The sequence below is a fragment of the Myotis myotis genome, unplaced genomic scaffold, assembly GCF_014108235.1.
Source record: "Myotis myotis isolate mMyoMyo1 unplaced genomic scaffold, mMyoMyo1.p scaffold_m19_p_5, whole genome shotgun sequence".
Lineage (NCBI taxonomy): Eukaryota > Metazoa > Chordata > Mammalia > Chiroptera > Vespertilionidae > Myotis > Myotis myotis.
In genome coordinates this window covers 38590395-38614010 of record NW_023416357.1, presented here as the reverse complement: position 1 = coordinate 38614010, position 23616 = coordinate 38590395, and the positions used below count along the sequence as shown (strand labels likewise).

The 23616-nt window shown below is 35.5% G+C and overlaps 1 protein-coding gene across 4 annotated transcripts in view; it reads right to left on the bottom strand.

The window, feature by feature from the left end:
* The window catches only part of FCHO2 (FCH and mu domain containing endocytic adaptor 2), a 119062-nt gene that overhangs the window by 32781 nt on the left and 62665 nt on the right, over positions 1-23616 (bottom strand). For 3 of the 4 annotated variants that reach the window (XM_036310032.1, XM_036310035.1, XM_036310033.1), the window contains exons 9-16: positions 20133-20177; positions 18268-18340; positions 11432-11456; positions 5292-5349; positions 4855-5030; positions 3168-3179; positions 2768-2792; positions 1040-1082 (exon numbers count right to left, since the gene is read on the bottom strand). In XM_036310032.1, coding sequence (XP_036165925.1) covers positions 1040-1082; positions 2768-2792; positions 3168-3179; positions 4855-5030; positions 5292-5349; positions 11432-11456; positions 18268-18340; positions 20133-20177 — 457 coding nt within the window. The remainder of the gene's footprint in view (positions 1-1039; positions 1083-2767; positions 2793-3167; positions 3180-4854; positions 5031-5291; positions 5350-11431; positions 11457-18267; positions 18341-20132; positions 20178-23616) is intronic. The other variant, XM_036310034.1, reaches the window with a different exon arrangement.

The window sequence follows — 23616 nt, the reverse complement described above, 5'->3', positions numbered from 1 at the left end:
TATAGCCACATATCTTGTATCTCAACATGCACCTACATGGACACACTACATCTTGCATGATAAAGCCTAGAATTACAATTGCATATGATTCCTAAAAACAGAGTTTAAAAACTTATAAAACTAGTGCTTAGCTTGAAAAGTATAATTTTAAACTATGCATTTATTATTTAACTTTTAATCATGCAGAAAACATTAAAACAAAGTATTCTTATTGATAGATACAGAAGTGAAAAAAGAGTGAAAAAAGACCCATGCCACCACATTGGCTTAAATTATTTTTTCTTTTTAACAGCTGGCAACATTCCTTCTAGCCTCTCCTTTTTCAACTTGAGACACTTCCTCACTCTGAAGCTCATGCAGTATACAGTCTGTTTTACAAGGTCACAGCCAAAATTGAAGGGAAAAAGTAAGAAATTTTTCATGAGAATAACTAGTTGAAATACAGGTATGTATGAACTTGGAATACTATCAATTATTTAGAAGCAATAAAGCCATCAAGGCAAAATACAGTTGAATGGATTTTTTACATTATTATAAAAAATACTGTCAAATGAGAAATAATTAAAACAATGAAAAACTCCACATGGCATCTGACAGCTTAGGAAACAGGGTAATTCATAACACCCTACTGGAATTAAAACTGAAGAGATAATAAAATTCTAGAAAACAGGACAAAGGATACTTTAAAGGTAGTGGGGAGGAAAGAATAAAAAGGTGGAAGAAATAGAGGACTTTTAGGGTAGTCATACTATTCTGACTACTACTACAATGGTGGACATATTATCATCCATTTGTCAAAACTTGCAGGATGTATAACCAAGAGTAAACTTTAGTGTAAACCATGGACTTCGGGTAATAATGATGTGTCAATGTAGGTTCATTAATTATAACAAATGTGCTACTCTGATGGGGGAAGCTGAGCATATGTGGGGGCAGGGTATACGCAAAAACTCTGTACCTTTCACTCAATTTTGCTGTGAACCTAAAATTGCTCTAAAAAAAATAAAGATTTTTTTAAAAATTTAAACATGGGACTTACTCATTGGATGAAGCAGATGATTTCGATTTTGTTAACTCTTCACCTATTAAAAATTATCTCATTACAATAAACAATTTAAAAATTCTGGAATTAATAACAAATATAAACAATTAGAAAAAGAAAAAATAAACCTCTAACAAGTTTTCTACTGTAAAGACTATTAAAATAATAAGATTTAGAGTTTCTGCTAAATCTTTATTTCTTCTAATATCGTTCATAAAAAATGACAAGTCAAATCAACTGACTTCTCGTATTTATTAAAATAAAATGGCTGTTGAAAAGAAAAATATGGGCTGCAACTTTAAAAATTAGAACAAATGTTTAAATACTTATGTAAGTATCACTCAAGAATTTTAATTGATGGATCATGAAAGCATTTTTCAAATTCTAAGAATATCATTAGTGATTATTTTACTGGCCAAAAGTAGTTACCAACTCTTGAAAAACATCCTATTTTTAAAAATTAAAATTTGTATAACAATCTAGAGCAAAAATCTCTGTAAGACAGTTAGCTCTGCTACCTTTGTAACATGAATCATTTCATAAGGAACTAATACATAGGGGAAAGGCATCAGTAATGCAAAAGTCATGTTGGTTCATAAGAAACCTTCAGTGCACCTCAATGTTTTGCATCATTAAGCAATAGCTGGAGATTACAAACTATATCGACATGGGTAACTGCAACAAACCATGAGGAGGAACACCTCACTGTACGTGATGCCATTCACACCACCTTCTCCCATTTGGCTCAGTTTAGAGTTTGTTTTGCCTCAAAGTGCTTATTGTGCTGCTGTTCTCCATCTTTTTGCAAACTGCCCTCATCTTTATAAGTCGATAGTCTCCTTTTATCCTCATTTTCTTCAAATCCCCTATCATCAAGTTACTCACCATTTTTTTTAAAATCCTTTTTGTTTTGTATTTATTACAAATTTAGTGGGTATTTTTAATTGAGCTAGAATTTTTATTAGGATTGATGCTGATTAAGCATTGTTTACAAAATTGCATAGCTTTTGATTGTGCTGCCCAAACTCTTCCCCACAACCCTTATTTTTATGCACGATTCTGCACAAGGTATTAACACCCCCAAAATGTTTTTAATATAAAGTGCTATCCTAAAAACCATGTAATAGAAATTGCAATTGTGATCTGACTTAAAAATAGGTAAAACTACAGATTACTCATAAAGGCCTTCCAGCTCAAGAGGGAGTGTTATACCAATTAAACAGTTTAACATTTTTAATCAGAAGCTACTCTCTAGCTTTGCTGATTTCTAAAAAACATTGCCCTAGTTGGTTTGGCTTAGTGGATAGAGTGTTGGCCTGAAGACCAAAGGGTCCCAGGTTCGATTCGGGCCAAAGGCACATGCCCTGGTTGCGGGCTCAATCCACCCTCAGTAGGGGACGTGCAAGGAGTCAGACAATCAATGATTCTCTCTCATCATTGATGTTTCTATCTCTCCATCTCTCTCCCTTCCTCTCTGAAATCAATAATATATATATAAAATTACATTGTAGTCAGGTATTAAAGTTTATGACATGTCTCAAAGCTAAAAGAGATAAATTGTCTTCTGTTATAAAATAAGTATCCTCTTAGTCTGTTGTGAAGGCTCATGATGAGAAAGGACTATTTCTGTACCTACATATATAAGGCTATAAGGCTACAAGCTTAGTAAATTGCCTGATAAATTTTAATAGAAATAAAATAACCAACTTAAAATGTCAAACTTACTAGACGAATTCCGATTCATCTGCACCTAAAACAGAAATGAAAAAACCAAGTGCCATTAAATAAATAATTTAATTTGGCAATGAAATATTTCGTAAAATGTTAATTCTGGGAACCTAAATTTTAAGTTGTTTTTAGTATATCTGCTCAATTGTAAACTGTATTTACATAAAAAGATATACAGAAAAACTTTCAGTAGTTTTTGTTTTGTAGTAAAAAAATAATACATTTACTTTTAACATTCAATAAAATATTTTTAAATATTAGACTAAATATCTAAAACAACTTATGACTTGCTAATTTAAAAAATTTAACACATTTTGAAAATCAATGTTCAAACATTACAATGGTGCTGTGCTTTTTTTTAAAGTCAATAGATAAAAACATAAAATCTTGCACTTACTGGGCTGTGTCTCTAGTAGTACATGGAAAGAAAAAAAAAGAATCATTTTAGAATTTAAAAATCCTATTTTCCAACTCTAATAATTTGTCTATTCCTTTCTGAAGCATACTTGAAACCTATACAATTTAAAACACATACACTGTTTGGGGGGTAGAGGGAAATACTTAGGCTAAATAAGCAAACTGGGCAAAAAAATATACTCACAATATCTTCTTTTCACAAACCATATTAATAATTAAAAACTTAAGATGATTATTCTCTGAGAATGAAATTAATGTGCTCACTGTTTTTTAACAGATATAAAAGAAAGAAGAGCACAAAAGAGTAAATTAAAACCATCAATGAACTCACAACTCAGCGATAGATGCTTAACATTTTGATACATATTTCTCTAGGCTTTTATTTATTTACATATGTATTTTAAATCAGTTATGCTCTTACAGAATAAAAATTTTTAATAGTTGCTCTAGCCGGTTTGGCTCAGTGGATAGAGCGTTGGCCTGCAGACTGAAGGGTCCCGGCTTCAATTCTGGTCAAGGGCATATGCCTACGTTACAGGCTGGATCCCCAGTGTGGGGCGTGCAGGAGGCAGCTGATCAATGATTCTCTCTTATCATTGATGTTTCTATCTCTCTCTCTCCCTCTCCCTTCCTCTCTGAAATCAATAAAAATATATTTTAAAAAATGTTGAGTGGTTTCACACTTTCTACTTCAGATATATATCATAATTTAACCTTGGCATTAATCTTAATGTTCACTAGTAATGGTAGAATAAAACTTCACTTCAGAAATCTGTCTTTTTGTTGGGAAAAAAGGTTCTAAAATTAAATTCTAAAAGTGAATGAGAGAAAAAAACTTTTATCCAAATGAATGCATACAGACTACTTAAAATATATAATTAAATAACAAAATGAAATAGTGAGAACTTTTATTCTATTATCAAGATAAACAGATTAAAATCAATTATGAATAACTACAAATATACTAAAAAAACAACAACACACGCTTCCCCCCCCATAGTTTAACATTTTTAAATTTAGAGTAAGACATCAATGGAAAGATGTATTACATTTTATTCTCCCTCAAAAGCTATTAAGGTATGATATCTTAGAACTGAGAAATTAATTATAACGAAAAATTCTTTTTTTAAAAAAAATTCTTATCTTTCCCTTTTCTTCTATGAAAAGTATAGAAAACAAATGTTACAGTGACAGACAAAAAAATGCAAAGATATCGTTTAATCTTTAAATTCATTTTTACAAAATTCCCTTCCACATAAAGTTCACAAAACATGGACAAAAACTTTAAAATTCGATGAGGAAAAGATTAATACTGCTAGTTCACAAAATTCTGCCTGAGACATACAGCAGTATTTATAAAATAAAACAAATGGCAGAAATAGTGGATTTTCTACATTTTTGCTTCCTCTGTAATACACTTTCAAAAGGAAGTCAAACTAAGCCAAACTCAGTTCATTTGACTGTATAAAAATTATAGACTATATTCCTCAATAAAGCTGAATAAAAAGAAAAAATATATACATTAAGTATTTCCTCATCCAACATGCTTAAATACTGCTAAATGTTTTACTTTTTATTATTCCTAAAATTAACCAAATGCAGGTAGACAAGGAATTAAAAAAGAAAGACTTCTATTTAAGTATAAACTTGCTCATTTTCTTACTTACAGATATTGCTGGAGAGAGCGTTATATTTCCTATAGATACTTTTAATTCATCCAAGGAAGCCATTGTATGATGTGAGTTATTTGGATGCATAGGTTTAATTTCTATCCGATACTTCTTTGGTTCTTCATCTTCAGAATCAGAATCACTAGATGAGTAGAAATGGTTCTCTTTGGTATGTGAGTATCAGTTAAAAAATTTAGTTTTTAAATTGTCTTAATGCAAAACCAGTTGTTTACATATTTAAAAAAGTAACAAAAACCTTTGAGATAAGATAGACTTTAACAGAAATATAACAACTAACTTTTGTTAATAAAAACATGTCAAATGAAGAATATGGAGTCATTTTATAACTAAAAATTTGAAGACTGTTTATTAAATAGATTATTTTGACCGTCTACTTATATGCCATTAAAAATATCCAGATGTTAAAAGGATATCATTCTGATTTGCTTCTGGTTTTATACTATAGCCTTCTTCATCTACATCAGGAATGTTCTATGGAAAGAAAAAGAAAACTCTGTAATGATGGCTCCAACTACAAAAATATTATTAGAGACTAGAGGCCCAGTGCACAAAATTCATGCACAGGTAGGGTCCCTAGAGGCTGCTAGCTGCCGGCCAGGGTGCCTCCCTTGCCCTGGCTGCCTGTCGCCGCCAGCCAGGGGGGGGCCTCCCTTCCCCCTGCCGCCGCAGGCCCCGCGCCCAGGTCAAACTCCCAGTCAAGAGGACAATTTGCATATTAGGCTTTTATTATATAGGATTAGTAAAATAGTCTTAACTATTACTGAGGTGCTATATCATATATCAAATGTCAATAGGTTAACAAAATTCTAATACTCTGGGGAAATTATTCTTTTTAATTAGCTTCAAATCACACTCCATGCTTCAGATGTCTGAAATAGAAAAGCATTGCAAAATGAACAGGAGAAACACTGAAAGGAATCGAACAGGTGTTCAGGTAGAAATGCTAGCAGTTCTGTAGACAACCATTATTCACCCAAATTTTCAAAGTAAGAAAATAAAAGCACAAGACTGTGTCTGGGGAAGGGAAATGATTAAATCAGAGGACTGACAGCTTAAGTTAATGGAAAAATAGAGAACAAAAAAATAGAAAGAAAAGACTATCAAGAAAAGTAAAGCTACATTAAAATACTATTCTCTCATGAGACTGGCAAAAATTCAAAAGCTTGAATTTTGAATTTCAAAACTGTTGGCAAAGCTGTGGGGGAAATGTACTCTTATACTTCACTGTTATAAATACAAAATACTGCAGGTCGTTGAATAAGGTCATTTTGTTTTAACAATGACTAGATGCCATGGGAACTTAACTCTTGTTTATATCAATTAGCCTATGGTGAAATTGATTTAGTTATATAGTTTCACTTAAGGTCGCAGAACCTATCAACAACATGGAGTACTTACTGTATTGCAACCTCTATAAAGAAAAATTTAATAATATCTAACAAAAATACATATGTGCTTAATCTTCCACCCAGGAATTCCACTTCAAGGAATTTTCCCCAAAGATACACCCCCAACTATTTAAAAATACATATGCAACAAAATTATTCATCAAGATTATACCTCAAATATTACTGGAAAGCATAGTTGAATAAACTGTGGTACATACACAAAACAGTACTATACAGCTATTTAAAAAGAGAGCCCTGGCAATGGTTGCTCAGTGGTCAGAGTGTCAGACTGCGCACTGGAGGGCCGCAGGTTAGATTCCAGTCAAGGGCACATATGTGGGTTGCAGGTCCCATCCTTCTCCCCCTCTTCACCCCCACCCCACCCACTCCTGCCCTCAGGTCAATTGATGTTTCTCTCCCCCCACCCACTTCCACTCTCTAAAAATCAATGGAAAAAATATCCTCACACCTTGGGTGAGGATTAAAAAAAAAAAAAGTATGAAAGAATATATAGTATAGTATCTTCTAAGTAAGAAAAAGGAAAAATAAAAAACATGCCTATCAGCTAATCTTTATTTTTTTTAAAAAATCACTGGAAGGATAAATCAAAACACAAAGTTGGTCATCTACAAGGCAGAGCAATGGAGTAGAAGGAATACAGAAGGGAGTGAGTATGCTCTTGTAATTAGGTAAGAGAACATTGCTACTTTCAGAAAAATATATTCACATTCATAAACATGTACATACGTGGGGAGAATGCAAATGTTAAAACAAATTAGTAAAAAGTTAAAGATACACAAGTGTTCTTTGTACTATTTTAGTCTTGCATTGTAAATTAGAAGCGATTTCAAAATAAAAGTTTTTAAAATGGAAAAAAAGAGACTGTCAAGAAATGCCAGGATATCAGATATTATTGGGCAGCCAACATCCTTCTATTGGTAAAGTTTGCCATTCTTTCTCCAATCACTTGCTAAAACCTCAGCAAGAGGAATATAAAGGATTGCTAATCTGAGTCAGGCATAGCACAAGATCAAGGAGAACTAAAAGCAGAATAAACACTCTGATGTAGCCAGTAGTGAGCTAACAGGCTAGATTAAACTCTAGAAGTAAAAAATCTAATATAGGATAAAGAGCAGATTACATAGATAAAAATATGACCAGTGATGTAGTTATGACCCTAAAAATAGAGCACTTTATTTCTACATACTGCTTGCTAATATGCAAATAACAGTTAAAAATACTTTAAAAATAAACGTGGCCAAAAGTAGATTCATTAGAAAACAAAATAAATATTTTTCCCAAAATACTTTATTCCTAATCCCAAGTACCCTAAAAACATACCAGATATTTTAATTTCCCAGAGGTTCTTCTATCTGGGATTTGCAGGTGATTTTTTTTTGAGTTGTACATTTAAAACCTCTATGTTTTGCACCCCAATACATTACAAAAAAACAACAACCTAACACTTTCCTTGTCTGCACCTTGGTCCGTTCAACCGTAATTTCTCTATTAGGGCCCAACAGTGCTTAGGCAAAGCACTAAGTCAAAAGCAGTATGAAGAAGAAAAGAGCAGTTTATTTCCCTCACTAATCTTAAAGGTAGTTTTGGTGGATTGTTGATAGTGGTAATGATTTAAAAATATATATTGGGCCTGGCCGGTGTGCCTCAGTGGTAGAGTGTCAACCCATGAACCAAGAGGTCACCGGTTCAATTCCTGGTCAAGGCACATGCCCGGGGTTGTGGAGTCAATCCTCAATGGGGCATGTAGCATCTCTCATCGATGTTTCTATCTCTCTACTTCTCTCCTTTCCTCTCACTCTAAAAATCAATAAAATTTTTTTAAAAAAAAATACATTTATATATATTTGGATAGAGCTCACAAGTCAATGGAATGTTTCTCAATCTCTGTCTGAAATGGGGGAATTGGACAAAACCAAAATAAAAGCAAGTCACACTTACTTGGTAAACTTTCAAAATACACAGGACCTCAAAATAATTTTTTAAATTATATAGACATTAAACCAAAAAGAAAATAAACAATTTCTCTTCCAAGGTAGCCTACTAATATTTTTACTAATTAGTAAGACTAGCTGTAAATAATAGAAAACAACAAAAAAGAAAGCCTCCTTTCCCTGCTCAGCACCACTGTAACCCTTCTCCCCAAAGATAATCACAATTAAGTTGTCTTGTAACTCATTCTCTTTTATAAAGAGAACACATATACACTAGCCCCCCCCCCCCAAAAAAAACTTAGGGGGTACATCCCAAGACCCCCAGTGGGTGCCTGAAACCATAGATAGTACCAAATACTATGTACACATTTTTTCCTATACATACACAACTATGATAAAGTTTAATTTATATATTAGGCAAAGTAAGAGATTAACAATAATAAGATATAACAATTATAAAAATATACTGCAATAAAAGTTATGTGAATGTGGCATTACTAAGTAAATAAGGATTACTTGAACACAAGCACAGTGATACTATGACAGTCAAACTGATAAACAAGACAGCTACAAACTGATAACAACCAAGACTAAAGGATGAACAGCGTGTACAATGTAGATATGCTGGACAAAGGGATGATTCAAATCTCAAGTGGGAAGGAGCAGGACAGCATGAGATTTCATCACACTACTCCAAATGGCACGCAATTGAAAACTTATCAATTGTTTATTTCTGGATTTTTCCATTATTTTCTGACTGCAACTGACTGCATAACTCAAACCGCAAAAAGCAAAATCATGGATGGGAGGGACTTCCGTACCCACACATTCATATTTTTAAAACAGCAATTACTTAAAAGTTCATACTTGCTTTTATTTATGTAGTAAGCTCTTTCCATGTCAGCAGACACAGAGCAAGGTAACTATAACATGTTACTTCATCAAATGAATGTTTAATAATATATTTAACCAGTTCCATCTTGACAGATGTGTTTGTTTCCACTTTTTTCTAATATAAACAATTATCTCTACCTCTATCTCTCCCCCTCTTTTTTTAAAATGTATTTTTTTTATTAATTTCAGAGAGGAAGGGAGAGGGAAAGAGAGATAGAAACATCAATGATCAAACATCATTAACCGGTTGCCTCTTGCACACCCCCTACTGGGGATCGAGCCCGCAACCCAGGCATGTGCGCCCTTGATTGGAATCGAACCAGGGACCCTTCAATCCCCAGGCTGACACTCTATCCACTGAGCCAAACTGGCTAGGGCACATCCCCCTCTTTTTATGCATATCTTGAGTAATCACATATAAGTTTGTCAACATAGTGATAACAGTAAATTCATAGCAGTAGAATTGCAAGGTCAAAAGAACATGTATTTCTTATTCGGGGAGATACCACCAATGCATTCCTATTTTGGCCAACATGATAGTGAACACAGTAATTTCATTCTAATTTGCATCAGAATGAGGCTACTATTTTGAACATTTCTTATGTTTACTCACCATTTTTATTTCGTCTTATGAAAATTGCCTGTTTTTATTTAATGCCCTTTTTCTACTGGGTGCTTGCCTACCTTTTATATGGATTTGTATAAAAACTTTACAATGGAAAGTAATTAGCCCCTTGTTACATGTCTTGCAAATACATTCTGTCAATTTATCTTTAGTTATTCAAATCCTATGATGTATTTTTTCTAATTTTTTAAGTTTTTTTATTTCTACACAATCAAATTTATCAATCATTTCTTATATTGTGTCCTCTTTAAAAGTCCTTTTCTAATTCCAGGTAAGTACTGACTAAAGTTCAAAACTGGTTCATAGTGATCATTATAGAATAGAATCAATGAGTTAAGAGAATTAAAAATGTTTTAAGGGAATATATATAAAATAAAACATTAAGTACGAAAGGATTTCATGCAATGTTGCAATCATCAAACAAATACTATACATAATTAATTCAGAAATAAAATGTGTGAGTACTAAAAGTAAATGTCAGCCCTAGTCGGTTTGGTCAGTGGATGGAGCGTCAGCCTGCAGACTGAAGGGTCCCAGGTTCGATTCCGGTCAAGGGCATGTGCCTGGGTTGTGGGCTCGATCCCCAGTAGGGGGCGTGCAGGAGGCAGCCAATCAATGATTCTCTCTTATCATTGATGTTTCTGTCTCTCTCTCCCTCTTCCTTCCTCTCTAAAATCAATAAATGTATTTTTAAAAAATAAAAGTAAATGTCAAACATCTGCTGGCTTTTCCATTAATTAATAAACCAAGGTTATCAAAATAGGTAAGTAAGTGGTAAGGTAAATGTTATAACTCTAAAAACACTAATGATTCCTAGAGCTCATTAGGAGTCTATTTCATTATTTTCACTATAAATTTATTAACAAATGATAGTTTTCTTATTTTAAAGTTGAAATATGAAACAAAATACTAATTTTATCTTAATATAAAACACAGTGTTTCACAAAATATCTAGTTATTTATTTTGATATATCATTATGCTGTAACAGATCAAACTGTTTTGGGGCCAAAAGAAATAATAGTTATGCAAGCAAAAACAATAAGCAGAGGAGATAGAAAACTTGGCTCTACCACACTTCACATAACCAGTGTTTAAAGAGCAATTCGAAAAATGTGCTGTTTACATACTACATATACCATTTGGTAAGTCTACTCTTCCACTGTAACCACAGGGAGCTCCATCTGATATCTTCTTTAATTATATATAAAGAAATATGTAAGAAAAACAAATTAAAAAAAAAAAACAAAATAAAAAGCACAGGAAAATACGAACCATGGTTATTTTTTCTAAAATCAATCTCTTAAATAAAACTTAAATACATGAACAGATAAAGTACTATTTTTAAGAGATCTAAGAATAAATTAATAACAGCACCATATTTAAAAATAAAGCAGATTTGAGATCTGACATACTTCCCCCCCAAAAAGCAATATGCTATGCTACTACTCCAATTTTAAAAGTAAAATGACCATTTTTTAAAGGTAATTAGAAACACCTTCAATTTAACAGGAAAGCATCTGGCAATATAAAACCAAATATGCATCTGTAAAATAATTTTAATAGTGGATTTACAATAACATGATTATTTTTCTTGAAAAGATTTGTAAACAACTCAACCCAAATATGCTGGGTATTTCCTAATTTAAAAAAAAGCTCATTTAAATTGTTTATATCAAAGTAAAAATCTACTTACAAGTGAATCTGCATCAGGGCATTCCCTATTAAAACAAACAAAGTATTAGAAACATTAAGCTATCAGAACTATCTGAAAATAATGCAATATTAAAAGTGTCTACCTTGGTATTTAAGCATAACTTTTATTTAAACGCTACAAAAATACTTAGAGAAATTATTTCATGAAGATTTTTTAAAATGATTTTTAAAAATGATTTTTAAATTCAAAAGAAGGCATTTCTGTACCCATAATCCATGACAAAATAAAACAACACAAGTGTTTTTAAAACTACTTTAAAAAGTACTTCTTTTCCTTGAACATACACATGAATTATATCAAGGAAGCTATCAGTCCTACAAAGATTTCTAGTGGTATTTAATTCTTCAGGGAGAGAAAATGCAAAAAAATAAGGGGGGGGGGAGGAGGAGGAGGAGGAGGAGGAGGAGGAGGAAGGGAGGGAGGGAGGGAGGGAAGGGAGGAGGAGGGGAGGGGGGAAGGGAGGAGGAGAGAGAGAAGAAGAAGAGGAGGAAGGAGGAAGAGGAGGAGGAGGAAGGAGGAGGAGGAGGAGAGGAGGAGGAGGAGGAGAAGAAGAAGAAGAAGGGAGGGAGGGAGGGAAGGGAGGAGGAGGGGAGGGGAAGGGAGGAGGAAGGGAGGGAGGGAGGGAGGAGGAGGGGAGGGAAGGAAGGGAGGAGGAGGGAGAGAAGAAGAAGAGGAGGAAGGAGGAGGAAGGAGAAGAGGAGGAAGGAGGAGGAGGAGGAAGGAGGAAGGAGGAGGAGAGAGGAGGGAAGAAGAAAAATGGTAAAAAAACATTTTAAAATAAAATTTTAAAACTTTTTTTTAAAGTCTATACTTTCAAAACTGACATTTCCAAGTGCAGTACTTTCTATAAGTTAGTCTATATAAAAGGTTTCAAAATGACTTTTCTCCAAATTTGTTAAGTGAGTGGTTAGACTTCATTAACTTTCTAGTCTAGTGATGGCGAACCTATGACACGCGTGTCAGAGGTGACACGTGAACTCATTTTTTTGGTTGATTTTTCTTTGTTAAATGGCACTTAAATATATAAAATAAATATCAAAAATATAAGTCTTTGCCCTAACCAGTTTGGCTCAGTAGATAGAGCGTCGGCCTGCGGACTGAAGGGTCCCAGGTTCAATTCTGGTCAACGGCATGTACCTTGGTTGCGGGCACATACCCAGTAGGGGGTGTTCAGGAGGCAGCTGATCGATGTTTCTAAGTCTCTATCCCTCTCCCTTCCTCTCTGTAAAAAAATCAATAAAATATATATAAAAAATATATGTCTTTGTTTTACTATGATTGCAAATATCAAAAAATTTCTATATGTGACATGGCACCAGAGTTAAGTTAGGGTTTTTCAAAATGCTGACACGCCGAGCTCAAAAGGTTCGCCATCACTGTTCTAGTCTAACGTAATATGTAGTTCAGAACTGGTATTTTATGATTTAACTGATAAACAAATATGACTTTGGATATAAATAAGCAAAAACTATTACTTTAAATATAAAACTAACCATAAAAACCAACCTTCTCAATTAACCTATAATGTAAAATTAAAGACACTGAAGCCATGAGGAATAAGATTAGAAAAAGTTCTATGCATGCATTCTTTAAAAATTCATAAATAAAAATTAGAGTGCATATTTAAAGGGCATTTGGATTAGTTACATATTCTTGGGTTTGAGACAGATAATGCACATAACATCAAGATGTGCCACTTTAACAGACTGAAAATATAGGCATTAAGTACACCTTAAGAGCCAAATGAACAATAAAAAGCACTAAATTAACATATAGGATAAGCAATCTCTATCTAACCAAAGACTAAGCACAATCAGAAAAATCTACAAATTAAAAATTTTTGTTACAGGAAGATATAATGGAATATACTGAATAAATGAAAACAGTGTGGAATGACTACACAGCTCTTAATCCAAACTGAAGCACCAAAGGGACAGGGTAAATACAAATCTCATGTCTTTATATCCACTTAAAATTGCAAATTTTTAAAAAGAGCTTCCTTATTATTGGTAAATGAGGAAACCTAAGTATACTCTGAGGAAATGTTCCACCAGAAAAGGCACTGTAATAATAAATTCAATCTCTACAGAATCAAATCAATTAAGATGTTAGAACATTTCTACTTTCTACCTTTTTTAAAAAGTACAGTTTAAATATAAAAGCAAGGGTACAACTTCCAGTTTGTTCTCTGGCTTTAAGCAGAACTCTGTGGTGTTTATGTCACAACACTCATTTGCTTGCCTTCACAGCGGGCTCTATGTGACCTGCAGATGAAGCCCCAGGAAGAGCATACTCTAAGCAGGACCCTCTTCCACAACTGCTGGCATTTCAAAAGCCTGAGCCTATGAGAATAATTTTGCCAAGAACCTTGGGTATTTTAAGCAAAGTGAATTCTAACATTTTTTCTGCCAGGAAGTGTTGAAAGAAGGCAATCATGGTACAATGGTTTAAGGATAATTTTCTGCTCTAGCATTCTCATTGGTAAAAATATTACAATATCCAAATGGCCTAGTGGTCATACTGAGAAATTACTCATCATGAAAAATTATTTAAAAACATAGATATAGCCCTGGCTGGTTTTGCTCAGTGGTTAAAGCGTTGGCCTGCGCACCAAAGGGTGGTGGGTTCTCTTCCCAGTTAAAGGCATGTTAACTCGATCTCAGGCTTGATCCCGGGCCCAGTAGGTACATGATCAGGAGACAACCAATCTATGTGTGTCTCTCTCACATAGATATTTCTCTCCCTCACTCCTCTCTCTCCCCCTACCTCCCTTCCACTTTACCTAAAAACAATGGAAAAATTTCCTTGGCCCAGGTTTCACCCTAACCGGTTTCGCTCAGTGGATAGAGCGTCAGCCTGCGGACTCAAGGGTCCCAGGTTCGATTCTGGTCAAGGGCATGTACCTTGGTTGTGGGCACATCCCCAGTAGGGAGTGTGCAGGAGGCAGCTGATTGATGTTTCTCTCTCATCGATGTTTCTAACTCTCTATCCCTCTCCCTTTCTCTCTGTAAAAAAATCAATAAAATATATTTAAAAAAAAAGAAAGAAAGAAAGAAAGAAAAACACACAAAATGAGAAAAGGGAAATTTTCTCAGGTGAGTATTAAAAACGAATAATCCTATATAATAAGAGAGGGATATGCTAATTAGCCTAGATATGCTAATTAGTCATGACTGGGTATGCTAGTCATGATCAGATATGCTAATTAGTCACCACCAGATATGCTAACTAGTCATGACCAGTATGCAAACTGACCCTCCAACACAAGAGAGGGATATGCTAATTAGCCTTGATATGCTAATTAGTCACAACCAGTATGCAAATTGACCAGCACTCCAATACACAAGATGGCTGCCCCCATGTGGTCAAAGATGGCCGTCCCCCATGTGGCCATAAGATGGCCACCACAAGATGGCCAGCAGGGAAGGGTAGTTGGGGGGACCAGACCTGCAGGGGAGGGCAGTTGGGGGCGACTGGGCAGGCAGGGGAGGGCAGTTAGGGGCAACCAGGCCTGCAGGGAAGGGCAGTTGGGGGCACTGGGCCAGCATGGGAGGGCAGTTGGGGGCGACCGAGCCTGCAGGGGAGGGCAGTTAGGGGCAACTGGGCTGGAAGGGGAGGGCAGTTAGGGGCAACCAGGCCTGCAGGGGAGGGCAGTTGGGGGCAACCAGGCCTGCAGGGGAGGGCAGTTGGGGGTGACTGGGCCGGCAGGGGAAGGCAGTTAGGGGTGACCGGGCCGGCAGGGGAACAGTTAGGTGTTGACCAGGCTGGCAGGGGAGCAGTTAGGGGGGTGATCAGGCTGGAAGGGGAGCAGTTAGGGGGTGATCAGGCTGGCAGGCAGAAGCAGTTAGGGTCAATCAGGTAGGCAGGCAGGCAAACGGTTGGGAGCCAGCAGTCCCGGATTGTGAGAGGGCCTAAATGGGCAGTCAGACATCCCTTGAGGGATCCCAGATTGGAGAGGGCACAGGCTGGGCTGAGGGACAACCACCCCCCACCCCCCGCAGTGCACAAATTTTGTACACCGGGCCTCTAGTAATTAAAAATAAATATATAAAAACAAATATTGTAAGCTCCCTGAATGAACTGCTGTGAAAAGCATACATTATAAAAATATTTAATTTATGGCCATTATTTTTGTTTGTTACTCCTTGGCCCTTGACCAGAATGGAACTCGCAACACTTCAGACCAATCACTGAGTCAAACCAGCCAGGGCTATGGCCATTACTTTTTATAATATAGTCACTAACAGATGAACTGGCTGCATTAAAAATTTACTTACAAATCAATTGTTTAGACTTCAAAATGTATTTCCAATGTTATAAAAAGAGATTAGATTCCATCCCCTTAGCAAAATACCCCTTTCATAAATGCTCAAAATAGACATTTGCAGGAGAGATGACAAATGTCATCTACAGATATAAATCACTTTGTAATTGTCTTAATCTGTCAACCAAATACCACTTAGAAGAGAGGATGAAACACATTTAGAATGGCCAGAAATTCTGAAAAACTCAGATGATAAGAATATAATTAGGTAGTAGGCAAAAACACCCAAAGCACAAAACTCTTGTACTGCAAATATGAGTGCCCATCAAAATATTAAATCTTGTGTGAGTTCTGATTATGCTAGAGAAGTAAGAATTTTAAACAAATTTTCAGCCAATGTCACTGAGTCAACAAAACACTTAAGACTTTTAATTAGAGTCTTTCAATCTGGGTTGAGTAATTACAGAAAGAAGGATTTCTCCAGTTCCACTTTGTCTCTGGCTAATCAAAACTCATTGATTCTCAACCTCAGGTGTATATAAGCAATTACATAGGCTGCTTAAAACAAAACAAAACAAAACAAAACAAAACAAAGACTATGCTGGGGCCTCCTGACCATGAATCTGGTTAAATTGGTCTGAGATGGGGTCAGGCATAGATTATTTAAATTTCCCAGTTAGTTCAAATGTGCAGTCAAGGTAGAAACTTCACTTAGCTAATACTAGTTGAAATTCTTTTTTTTTTTAATCCTCACCTAAGGATATACTTTTATATTGATTTTAGAGAGAGGAAGGGAGAGAAGGAGGGACGGAGGGAGGGAAGGGGGAGGGGGAGGAAGAGAAGGAGGAGGGAAGAGAGAGAGAGAGAGAGAGAGAGAGAGAGAGAGAGAGAGAGAGAGAAACATCAATCGGTTGCCTCCTATACACATCCAGACCAGGGATCATACCTACAACCTGGTTATGTGCCCTGACCAGGAATTGAACCCACAACTCTTTGGTGCATGGGATGATGGTCCAACCAACTGAGCCACACTGGCCAGGACCTAGATGAATTTCTTACATGCTAAATTATATATTCTTTGCATACTAATTTCTTATTTTTAAGAAAGGTAACTTGAATTTATACTCCATCTCGATCTAAAAATGATGACTGGTCTAAATGTTTGAAACATGTTAGCGTTTCTTTCTCCAACATTTAACATTTTCCATTTATGCATACAGATGATCCCCACATACAATGGTTCGACTTAATGATAGACTGAGGGCAGAGATGCTATTTGATTCACGAATTTTAAACAAATTTTATGTCCTGATAAACCCGCTGTAAGATGAAAATGCTTTTAAATGCAACAGCCGACCAAACATCATAGTCTACTTCGCCTAGCCTACTTTCAATGTGCTCAGAATATTTACATTAGCTTAGAGCTGTGCAACTGTCTTGAGTTTCATCTCAAGAATATTTGCCTTCCTCTTTTCACCAGAAACAGGAGACACAGATGGGAGTTTTACAGATATGATGGGACGCAAAAACATTGTACACTGTAGAGTATCAATTGTTTAACCTCATAATCATGGGGGCTGCCACTGCCCAACACCACAAGAGAGAATCGTACTACACATCCCCAGCTGAGGAAAGGATCAAAATTCAAAATTAGAAGTACAATTTCTACTGAATGCATATTGCTTTCACATCATTGTAAAATTGAAAAATCATTAAGTTAAACCACTGTTAAGTCAGGGTCCATCTGTGCTGTGTTGCTGTGTTTTTCAGATACTGTGTTCTGAGCATGTTTAAGGTAGCATCTTTAAGGCTAAGCTATGATGTTTGATAGGAGTATTACAAGCATTTTCAACTAATGATATTTTTAGTTATGACAGATTTATCAGGGTATAACCCCATTGTAAGTCAAGTAGCACCTGTACATAATTGCTATGTCCCTCACATGCTTAGAATTGTCTAGAAGGATTTTCATCAATTTGTTGACTATAGGTTTTTCTTGCACATCAAGACTTAGAAGATTTCATAGTTTGCTCTGCATTTTTAATTTTTTAAAAATATGCATTTAAAATATATTTTAAAAAAATAACTAAAAATGCACTTAATTTTATAATATACGAGTAGTTTTAAAGTTTCAATTATAAGACACTAAAGTTTTCATCTTAAATTTTAAAATAAGAAAAGTGAATACTTTTAAGTAAAACCAGAGGAGCTGGCAAATACATTTAGAAGTTAGTATTTTTCACCCGTCAGTGGTTCTCAACCTTCCTAATGCCGCGACCCTTTAATACAGTTCCTCATGTTGTGGTGACCCCCAACCATAAAATTGTTTTCATTGCTATTTCATAACTGTAATTTTGCTACTGTTATGAATCGTAATGTAAATATCTGATACGCAGGATGTATTTTCATTGTTCGTGACCCGCAGGTTGAGAGCCGCTGCTTAGCCATATATAATTTGAGCTATTTACAAGAGAATTACTTTTCAAATTCAAAAAATGTCTTAATTATTTCTAATAAAAGAAAGTATTCTGACAATATTTATTATACTTACACAGACTCTGCATCCTTTTCCTTTTTAATTATTCCTGGCAAGCCAAAAGTCTTTCTTTTCCTTGGTTTTATACCTTAAAATAAATGTGTATTAAAAAATGTGTACTGTTACAGAAACATTAACTGTTCCTGATATATTAAATTTATGAATGCATCTTGTATCTAGACACATAATTTGCTCATAACTGCCGATACTAAATTTGGATGATAGAAATGAATATATCTATTGCTAAACCCTAATACTGAAATCAGTTATATTCTCTTTAGACTTATATTAACATAACATAGCCTATTATTCACCAAAAGGTTTTAGAAGATTCACTTGATCAATGAAATTCTCTTTTCTTCTCTAAGTATTCCCCAATTCAGTACATTATTTGCTATATTAGATTTTATTATAAATATAAGGAAACAGAAGGTCACAAAATATAAATGTGTTATTTTAAGTAAAAGGATGACTCAACATATCCATTAATAGTATAACATGGAAAGCTTATAATATGGCATCCATATGTTATCTCTAATATAAACAATATTATGAGTGGACCTTACCATAAATGAGAAACAAATATTTTTGTTTGGACTAATCTGGCAGTTCTTCCTCCTCTTCTTACATGAAAAATTAATTTTTAAAGGTCAGTCGTGCTATTAAATTGTTGATGGAGTTCAGCACTTAAAGCTCAGCTGCTTCCTCTTTGAGAACTTGAGCACACCTAAGCTAACTTCTCATCTTATAGGTGAAGAAACTCCAGGGTATTATTTGTTCTTGTTTTTTTAAGTCAGTGTTATATGACTAAGTAAACACTATAACCAGGATTCGAATTCAGGTGTCTTAGAATAATGTACTTGCATTCAAGCAAAACAAACTCCCTCCAGAGGTCGGCAAACTGCGGCTTGCGAGCCACATGCGGTTCTTTGGCCCCTTGAGTGTGGCTCGTCCACAAAATACCAGCTCTTCCACAAAATACGGACTTCTGCGCAAGGGCCACGAAGTTTCTATCGCACTGTACGTGCGCACCCACATGTGGTATTTTGTGGAAGAGCCACACTCAAGGGGCCAAAGAGTCGCATGGGGCTCGCGAGCCACAGTTTGCCGACCACAGCATACCTTTATCATGTTATATTTTTTAAACCAACTACAGTTTTATTCTCACAGAGTAATATTTACTACCTACATTTTACAATAAAGAAAGCTGAAGCACAGAGAATTTAAATCATTCCTGCTCACAAACAGCTAGTAACCATATGAAGTCTAGGCCCCAGAGCTCCTGACTGCTTCAATAGTAAACTTACACATGACAGCAAACCACTTCTCCAAATTCTTACACAGGACTTAGAAAAAATAGAAGTTTGCTGACAAAGTAAGATTTCTAAAACATGATAAGAATAGCAGGCATCTCTTGGGTTTCATAACATGAAAAAGATCCATTTAAATAGAGTATATGTAGACTCTCAAGTCAAATCATTACTCACTTTGAATGATACTAATATTAACATTAATGCATAACCTCATTAATTATTGAAATATTACCTACTATAGAACAAGCGCTATACATAAGTTTCATATTTATGACAACAGAATGTTTAAAAATGGGTGTCAATAGAGAAAACAATCTCAATGTATATTTGAAGAAAATGCATGTTATATTTAATCTTTTAAAATATATATTCTAGTCACTAATCATCTTTTTGACTAACCTGTTTATTTATTAAGTAAAAATTAGTTTCTGCAAGCCTTCAAACCACATTAAGATTTTTTACATCATTCCATAAACAAGCTCTAGCAATGGATAGCAGCCCCTCTTTATTTGTTCAATAAACGGAAGATATTAGCTAGTTATCACACATTACAACTAGTCAACTTACCTTCAACTGCACTAGCAGGGTCACATTCTTCAAATTCAATAAGGCCTAAAAAATATATGTATATGCATATATATAAACAACTGCTAGAAAAAGCTAGTAGAAAACAATCAGATCAAATCCCATTACAATAAAAGTTGGCCCTTAAACAACATGGGTTTAAACGATGCAGGGACACTTATATGCAGATTTTTTTAAATAAATACCTGTATTGTTTTTGATCCACAGGAGTTCGCAGATGCTGAGGGCCGGCTGCATACACTGATCTACGCCATTTTATATAGGGGGCTTGAGCATCTGTGGATTTTGGTATTTGTGGGGGTCGGGGAACCAATCCGCCCATGGATACCAAGAGACCACTTAAGTTTTTGGGTAGTCAAGTTATATACAGATCTGCGGCTGCATGAAGGTCAGCACCCATAACCCCCCACATTGTTCAAGGGCCAACTGTATCTTTTTAAATGTTCTGAAATGTGTGTTCCAGTGTTATCTGTGTTAATATCAGTAATGATTTTAAAAATCAAGTAATCTTAACAGTGAAAATAGTTGACTAGTTTATTATGATGATGACAATTTACTGAAAGCCCTTTATATATGATCTCACAGAACTGGAGACACAGAGACCTAACATGCAGTTTCTGCTTTTAAGGAGCTTGCAGTGTAGTTGAGAGAAAACATAGTAAGAGGGAGTTGCTGAATCCTCGGTTGTGTTCATGGGAAGGACAGGAGGCCAAGATAGTAAATAAAATACTACTAGAATGTAAGCTTGGGACCTTGTCTGTCTCATGCACCACTGTAAAAGGCAAATAAAAGGTTTTCTATATTTACTGAACAAATTAATTAATTATATACTAGCTAAGTGGTAATGCTTGGAATTACAACCCAGATCTAACTCAGCTATTTCCAACTGGTGTGCTATATGTAAGAGGCACACTGGTGTGCCACAGGAATTTTTTTTAAATGCAAAACCTGACCTCTTTTCCCTCAGATTATTCAATTAAAACAATAGAATGTGACCCTGCTAGTGCAGTCTGGTGTGAATTAATCAGTTATACCTATTTTTTGTCAGATCAGCAAAAATATATCTTTGTTGTGTCACAGAATGTTAGTAGTTTATGTACCATGAGATGAAAGAGGTTCAAAATCATTACTTTAGCTGCATAGCAGGTTAAGGAATTTAAACTGCAATTTGCAAGCAATGGGAAGAGTTTTCATGTAAGAAGACACACACACACACAAACACACACACACAAACATACACACACACACCCCTGCAAAGAGGTTTATAGAAAAATTAATTTAGTAGTTGCATGAGTGATAGATTGTAGAAAAGGAGATGATAAAATAGAAATCAGAAAACAACTAAAATAGCCCTGAAATGACAGGCCTGCTGAGACTAGCCTTAAATGCCATAGAATATGGTGTATTTCATGTATGTAAAAATACCAAATTATTTTAGTAGAGAAAGTAGCAAAAGCATGAATTACTCTTCTATCGAACTATCCCCAAAGCTAAATATCAGACTAAAAAATTATCTTCCATTAAATTATCATTTTAGCCCTGTTTTACAATACATACATTTATACAAGTCCAGCATTGTTGTGAAATAATTTTTAATTCATGAATGGTAATTGATTCCGTTATAACAATTACCTGTTCTAACAATATATTTAAAAATAGAGTTTGAAGATTAGATAATAGAGGATTTCACTACTATTTCTTCTGAGACATTAAGCTTAACTGTGTGCAAATTCATGATCAGAGTTCTCATTGATCATTCCATTATGAAAGAAACATTGCTCTACAACTAGGAGCATCTAAAAATATTGGCTAAAATGTCTCCCAACCTAAGGTTTACTTCTTCAGTTCATCTCTATACAAATAGAGCAGATTAACATTTAGTGATAAGCAGAATAAAAGTCATAAAAGTGAGCTGGTAAACAAGGTCCTAATGAATTAATTAGCAATACCTTCCTTACTAGCGTATCTTATGATATAAACTTAAGTCAAAGAAAATGGCCCAGTTAAAAATTTAAGAATTAAAAATCCATGCCAAACCGGTTTGGCTCAGTGGATAGAGTGTCGGCCTGCGGACTGGGGGGGGTCCCGGGTTCGATTCCGGTCGGGGGCATGTGCCTTGGTTGCGGGCACATCCCCAGTGGGGGGTGTGCAGGAGGCAGCTGATCGATGTTTCTCTCTCATCAATGTTTCTAACTCTCTATTCCTCTCCCTTCCTCTCTGTAAAAAATCAATAAAATATATTTTAAAAAAAAAAATTCACTCTATGTAAAGCTAAGATTTCTTTAAATGAAAGGGTAATGAGCTTGTTCTTAGATTCCTTTCAAGGCCTATGTTAATGATCGATAAAGAGATAAGAACTGGAAGATCAATAAATGTAAAGAATTTTGGTGTGTGTATCTGATAATTAGCAACTTTGTACTTGGTGTAAATGTTATAAAGAATGAGAAATCTGCCCAGCTGGAGTAGTTCAGTTGGTTGGAGCATTTTTTCCATGCACCTGAAGGTTGCCAGTTTGATTCCTGGTCATGGCACCTATGTATAGAAGGAAACTGGTAGATGTATCTCTCTCACATTAATGTTTCCTTCCCCCACGCTAACCCCCCCCTCCCCCGCCCCCCAAGCATGTCCTCCGGTAAGGATTAAAAAAAAAAAAAAAAAAGCCTGGCCAGGATGGCTCACTGGTTGAGCACTGAGGTCGGGTTTGATTCCCAGTCAGGGCACATGCCCCAGTTGTGGGCTCGATCCCAGTGTGGGGCGTTCAGGAGGCAGCAGATCAATGATTCTCTCTCATCATTGATGTTTCTTTCTCTCTCCCTCTTCTTTCCTCTCTGAAATCAGTAAAAATATATTAAAAAAATAAAAACAAAAAAACTCTCCTAAATTACCAACAGCTATATTATATATTATGAGCTTTATCACTCACTAATAAAACTTGAGAGAATATAACCACCTGTCAAATAAATCTGAGTTTACAAAAAAAGAACCAGAAATGTGGTTCCTCAAAAATTCTCCTACACAGTAACACAGCATATAATTTGTGCCCAATAACCATTTATAGAATTTCTAATACTTAGGCTACTGGCTTACACTAGAGAAAAACAAAACATAAATGCCAAACAAATTGCATTATTTTCAAGTATGTAAAAATATGTCTAAAAAGACTTTTACAATATTACCTTAGCAAATACAGTATACTAGAGGTCCGGTGCACGAATTTGTGCACCAGTGGGATCCCTCGACCTGGCCTGCAGGATCAGGCCAAAACTGGCTCTTTGACATCCCCTGAGGGGTCTCGGATTGTAGGAGGGCAAAGGCCAGGCTGATGGACCTCACCGGTGCACGATCGGGGCTGGGGAGGGACCATGGGAGGGCTCCAGGACATGTCTGGCCCATCTCCCTCTGTCCCGATAGGCCGGACCCCAGCAGCATGCTAACGTACAGGTCGGAGCATCTGCCCCCTGGTGGT